This window comes from Lotus japonicus, chromosome 3 (genome assembly GCF_012489685.1).
Source record: "Lotus japonicus ecotype B-129 chromosome 3, LjGifu_v1.2".
Classification (NCBI taxonomy): Eukaryota; Viridiplantae; Streptophyta; class Magnoliopsida; order Fabales; family Fabaceae; genus Lotus; species Lotus japonicus.
Genome location: NC_080043.1, coordinates 45,888,300 through 45,895,020, shown reverse-complemented (window position 1 = coordinate 45,895,020; position 6,721 = coordinate 45,888,300). Strand labels below are relative to the sequence as shown.

At 41.8% G+C, this 6,721-nt stretch overlaps 1 protein-coding gene across 1 annotated transcript; it reads right to left on the bottom strand.

Moving 5' to 3' along the window:
• Positions 1 to 646: 646 nt before the first annotated feature.
• LOC130744221 (ethylene-responsive transcription factor CRF5-like) lies at positions 647 to 1,372 on the bottom strand. Its single transcript, XM_057596415.1, has one exon. The coding sequence runs from the start codon at positions 1,370 to 1,372 to the stop codon at positions 647 to 649; it is 726 nt and encodes a 241-aa protein (XP_057452398.1).
• Between the last annotated feature and the right edge of the window lie 5,349 nt (positions 1,373 to 6,721).

The window sequence follows — 6,721 nt, the reverse complement described above, 5'->3', positions numbered from 1 at the left end:
TAGCATGTTGCTGAGTTTCTATCAGATAATCTAGATAATCTGGATGTATTCACTTTCGGCTCCACACCTTTTGTAAAAAATATAATAACACATACAATTCAACGGAAAAAATAAATCAACTAAATGTCCTCAGCTAGGATGCACAGGTACGGGTGCGGTACCGGGTACGGGTACGGTACCGGGTACGAGGTACGACATTTTTAGAAAATCTTAGGTACGGGTACGTTATAGGTACGTTAATATATATATTAAAAATATATATAAATATATATATAGTGAAGTAAAAAAATAAATATCAAATAATCTATGGTACATAATATTATTAATTACATATCAAATCTCTCAATATTCATATATCTTGCATATAATAACAATTCAAACACATGGTAAAGCTTGTAAAAAAAAAAACACATGATTTCAAAGTACCCATGGCGTACCCACGGAGTACCGGTACCTGGTACGTACCCGGTGCGGGTGCGTAGCCAATTTCAAAGTACCGGTGCTTCACAGGTCCTCAGATAGAAAAAAAAAAAAAAAAAAAAAAAAGAAGAAGCATTTCACAAGAGAAATTGAATCTGAGATTCAAATGTGAGTTATGGACATTCTTCCAACAAAAAAGACCCCTAAATTCAAATTACATGTCTCATTACAGAGCCCAAGGTTCATTGAAGTAATCATCTAAATCCCATTTACATGATTCAAAATCCTCCTCTAGATGAAAAGGAACATCAAAATCAATGCAATTGTTGTCATTAGTAACAATAGGAAGAAGAGGTTTATCCAAAGTTTCCACACCCATCTCTTCCGCAGGCATAACTACAATAACAGAAGTAGGTGAAGATAAATAACACAAATCATGATCCTTACTATTATTATAAATAAGAGATTCAACTTCATCATTTTTTTCTTTCTGATGAGATGGTGGTGGTTTGATGAGATTGGTAACAGCACCAGCACCTCTATAATTAATTGCTGCTCTGTCATACACCATAGCAGCTTCTTCTGCAGTGTCATAAGTCCCGAGCCACACCCGCTTACGCGTAATAGAATCCCGGATCTCAGCAGCCCATCTTCCCCAAGGTCTTTGGCGAACCCCGCGATACTTTGAGACATTATTATGATCCTGTTGTCTCTTGTTGTTGTTGTTGTTGTTTTTCGAAGAACATGAAGAAGTTTTGCAGAATCTGATCTCATTAACCACTTTCTTTCCTCTTGGTAAACAATCTTCTTCTTCTTCCTCGCTAGAAGAGTCTGTGGCGTAGTGATCCATCACTGAAATACGAATGACTTTAGGCGACATGATGAAATTAGCAGAGTTTAGAAGCTTAGTGGTAATGGCTTTGTGCTCGCGAAAGATGGTTGTTCCTTCCATGGGAGCATGGAAATTAAGGAAATTAGTAGCAGAATCTCTACGGTTTAGGAGATGAAATCAGAAGAATAGTAACAGACTACAGATCATCACTGTTTTATAGCAATGTCGTTTTATTGTTTTTTTTTTCCTTTTCAAGTTAAGTAAATTTGAATTATTATTTGCAATGTACGAGAAATAAGATTTTAATGTACCAAAAAAAAAAATAAGATTTTAATATATCTTTTAAAATCTCCTTTCCTTGTCTTTCTTATTGTCAAAAATCATGGAAAGAATCTTCTACAAATTAAATGGATATATTTGCATGCATTTACAGGTGAGATTTCCCATTTTACTATAAGAATTTAATTTAGGTTATTTGTAAAATTTTAACTAAAATAATAAAGGGCAAACTTTTACATGATGGTTTTTGAGGGGGGCAGGAATGTTGTTTGTGTTTTATCCAATCAGTGCAAGCCATGCGGTAAGTGGGTGCCATGTCATCTCAACTTAATAAAACTCAAAGTTTGGTCCCCCAACTATATGAATTAATATAATAGTATATAATTTTATTTTAATCAATTATTAATTTAATTAGCCAAAAAATAGTAAATCTGAAAAATCTAAATTTGGGATAATTTTTCAGAACCCTAAAATTAAAATTTCACATCTTTGCCACTTCAACCATCACCGCCGCTCCTGTTCATCACCGCCGCTGTCCATCATCGCCGCACCAGTAGCGTCGCTGTCGCGCCTCCTCTTCGCCGCCTGTGTTTCAATCGGATTGTATCTCCAGTCTTCATCATCACCGTGTTACAATCAGGTTCTTTGTATTCGCTGTGATTCGAACCAAATTCGAACCAAATTGCCTCCGCACCTGTTCATCACCGCCACTGTCCATTACCGCCGCACCTTTCGCGTCGCCGTCGCGCCTCCTCTTCACCGCCTGTGTTTCAATCGGATTGTATCTCCAGTCTTCATCATCACCGTGTTACAATCGGGTTCTTCGTATTCGCTGTGATTCGAACCAAATCGCCTTTGTTCTTCATCTTCTTCGTTCGTCACCTCCGTGGTGTAGCTGCCGCCTTTGAATCATATCCAAACCGCGTTCATCATCTTTGAAGGTTAGTTTTTTGAGCTTGTGCAAAGTCCCAAAAATCCTAGAATTAGCAAGCACATAATTTTTGTTATGGGCATGGCTTTAGTTCTGGAATTCACGCCATTGTGGCTGCGTTTCTATCCATTCTGGTTAAAGAAGGTGGACTGGGCGAGCCCCTAGAGGGGCGACGCCTAGGGTTCAGCCCGCCCAAGGGCGAGAGCCTGGCCTTAAGTTGGGCCTCAACTTAGGAGGCCCAATTGGCCCAATAGGTAGTGCCCAAGCTCTATAAATAGGAGGTAGTTACCAATTGCAAGGGACTTTTAGCTCATTTGATAAAATAACACATGAAATTCAGCACTCTCTCTCTCTCATCCCTCTAGCACATTCTTCCACTCTCTAGGTACTATCCCTCCCTTTAATGTTCATTCCAAGAACATTTGGCGCCGTCTGTGGGGACCGATAAACTTTCTACTCCCATTCACGTGGATTGACAGTGCAAGAGGCTATCTCTGATTACGATTAGGCGATTCTGCAGTTTTCCGATTCTGATTCTGTGACCGGCGTTCGTTTTCTGATCGAGTTTGTGTCATCCCTAGTTTAGATGGAGACTCGACGCAGGAAGCAGCATCATTCGCCAGTGCGACAGTGAATCTCGCCGCCTCGGCGGCCTGAGCGAGTTGTCTTGGATTCTCCGGTGCGAACAGCGGGAGTACAGGCTACACGCACTTCTTTGCCGCCTTCTCCTCCTCCATCACCACCACCTCCTCCATCGCATTCGCAGATCGGATCCCAGGAGCGCTCACTGGAGAATTCACGTACTCTGGAGCGACAACCGGTAGTGACGCAGGAGGAATGGCGCCATATGATGCGCAGCATTGGCGACATCCAGCAGCGGAATGAGCATTTACAAGCTCAGTTGGATTTCTACCGTCGCGAGAAACAAGACGATGGAGGCAGAGAAGCGGATTCCGTAGCTGAGTTCCGTCCGTTCTCGGAAGACGTTGAGAATGTGGCGATTCCAGATAATATGAAAACGTTGGTTCTGGATTCTTACAGCGGGGATTCTGACCCGAAGGATCATCTTCTGTATTTCAACACGAAGATGGTGATAATTGCGGCATCAGATGCGGTGAAGTGCAGGATGTTTCCATCGACTTTCAAATCGACGGCGATGGCGTGGTTCACAACTTTGCCGCGCGGATCAATTTCGAATTTCAGAGACTTCTCATCCAAGTTTCTAGTACAGTTCTCGGCGAATAAGAATCAGCAGGTGACGATCAATGATTTATACAACATTCGCCAGCGAGAAGGAGAGTCACTGAAGAAGTATATGGCCAGGTACAGCGCTGCATCGGTCAAGGTAGAGGATGAGGAGCCTCGAGCCTGTGCTCTAGCATTCAAGAATGGTTTGTTACCGGAAAGGTTGAACAACAAGTTGACACGCAAGCCTGCACGTTCAATGGAAGAGATGCGTGCTCGCGCTAGCACTTATATTCTTGATGAGGAGGACGATGCTTTCAAAAGAAAACGCGCGAAACTGGAAAAAGGCGACACGTCACCCAGGCGCGCGAAAAGAGATAAGTATGGCGAAGGCAAGGGGGATGGCAGAGAGAGGATAAAGGAAAGGCAGTGGTAAAACCGTCTAGGGAGCAGTTGTATCCATGGCGCGATGATTATGAACAGCGCCGGCCTTGGCAATCTAAGTCTCATCGCCAGCGGGAAGAGACTGACATAGTGATGAATACCAATTTAACGGATATGCTCCGCGAGGCGAGAGACGCACATCTAGTAGATGAGCCAGAAGCCCCAAAGTATCAACCGCGGGACGCCAATCCCAAGAAGTGGTGTGAATACCATTGGTCCATCGGGCATGACACGGACAACTGCTGGACTTTGCAGCGGGAGATTGACAAGTTGATTTGGGCGGGACACTTTAGGCGCGATGGGAGAGGAGACGAGCGTCACGGCGATGAACGTTAGGACAATCGTTTCGGTGCTGGACAATATTGAGGAAATCGCCAAAGGGAGTGGCGCTACAATGGCGATCGCAACAAAGCGGATAGGCGAGAAGAGGAGCGAACAGACAATAAGGGCGAGAAGAAGCAAGAATCAGCGGCTATCGCCACAAGAGGGGCTGATGATACGTTCGCCCAACATTCAGGACCGCCCGTAGGGACCATAAATACCATCGCCGGAGGATTTGGCGGTGGAGGCTACACCCACGCGGCGCGGAAACGTCATATTCGTGCAGTTAATTCAGTTCAAGAAGTTGCTTTCGGATTCGAGCACCCTGACATAACAATCTGATGAGAACCAAAGGGGGTCACTTGAAGATTGAAGTCCAAATAAGCAAATCATAAATTTTCTATTTTTTCTTTCAATTTTCGTATGTATTTTTGGGATGAATTTTGTGATAACTTGAAAGTGGTGTGTGTGGTGAATGGAGCTGAATGGGGGGGGGGGCATCTCTCTCTTGATACTCTTTGCTTGTGTGGAATAAATCATCAATGGTTGAATGATAAAAGGGCTGAATATGATTCAGCAAGAGACAAGAAGAATGAAGGCTATCAAGACAAGAAAAGGAGTTACAAAGACAAAATAGTTAATTGCATAAAGAGCATTGAATGCTTGGTTCCCTAACCATGAAGAACAATCAAGAAGGGAGTTACAAGATTCCTTCAGCCATTGTACATGGATAAAGGGGCTGAACAAAGCTTTAATTTTCTTTTATTTTGTGTAACTTCCAGAATAGGATTCTCTTAAGAGAAATTAGACTTAATTATTTTAGGCTGATTTCTTTTCCTATAAAAGGCATTTCAACCCATTGTAATTTTCAGATTATGAATGAAATAGTATTTCTTTTTTTTCTGAGTGATTCAGATTTGTGAGAGTGATTCTCATAGTTCTTGAGTGATTCAAGAATTAGGCTTATCAAAGGTTTGCCACCACCTTTTGTGTGAAGTCTTCATCTTCCATTTCACTAAAACTTCCCCTCTTTTCTGTCCATTTCCCTTCTATCACGAAATTCTTCTTCTTCTTTCTCACATTTCAGAGTTCTCATCATCCAAGATCAATCCTAGACGATCCATTTCAGCCCTTGCATCAACTTGGGGCTTATCATTTCTCAATCTCTCTTTTGCAAACTTATTCCACCAAACAAGAGCATAGTCTGAAAAGTGAGCAGCTGCAAGTTTCACCTTTTGGTCCTCCTCATAGTTGTGGCAAGCAAAGACATGCTCTATTTTGAGTTCCCACTCCAAGTATGCCTCTGGATCACTCTTTCCCTTAAAAGGAGGAATTTGGAATTTGACTCCTTCAATCCTAGCAGGTCTAGGATTTTCATGAATTCGTCGTGGCCTCCCGCCTTCACTGTCACTATTGTTCCGGTTCTCCATTTGATCCAGCCTTTCGTGGATCTCTTCAGTTTGCCACCTCATTAAGTTTTCCAGATGTTGTGTAAGAGCCCGCATTTCGATGGTCGAGAGTCGCATTGCTGGTTGCTCCTCCTCTTCTCCTGACATCTTTGACAAATGAAAAGATTCAAGTAGAACAAACAAATGTTAGTGTTTACCCCACGGTGGGCGCCAAATGATGAGAACCAAAGGGGGTCACTTGAAGATTGAAGTCCAAATAAGCAAATCATAAATTTTCTATTTTTTCTTTCAATTTTCGTATGTATTTTTGGGATGAATTTTCTGATAACTTGAAAGTGGTGTGTGTGGTGAATGGAGCTGAATGGGGGGGGGGGCATCTCTCTCTTGATACTCTTTGCTTGTGTGGAATAAATCATCAATGGTTGAATGATAAAAGGGCTGAATATGATTCAGCAAGAGACAAGAAGAATGAAGGCTATCAAGACAAGAAAAGGAGTTACAAAGACAAAAGAGTTAATTGCATAAAGAGCATTGAATGCTTGGTTCCCTAACCATGAAGAACAATCAAGAAGGGAGTTACAAGATTCCTTCAGCCATTGTACATGGATAAAGGGGCTGAACAAAGCTTTAATTTTCTTTTATTTTGTGTAACTTCCAGAATAGGATTCTCTTAAGAGAAATTAGACTTAATTATTTTAGGCTGATTTCTTTTCCTATAAAAGGCATTTCAACCCATTGTAATTTTCAGATAATGAATGAATAAGATTATTTTTTCTGAGTTAGTTCAGTTTGTTGAGAGTGATTCTCATATCCCTTGAGTGATTCAAGACCTTGACTTATCAAAGGTTTGCCACCACCTTTGTGTGACGTCTGCACTTCCATATCGATAAAGTTCCATTC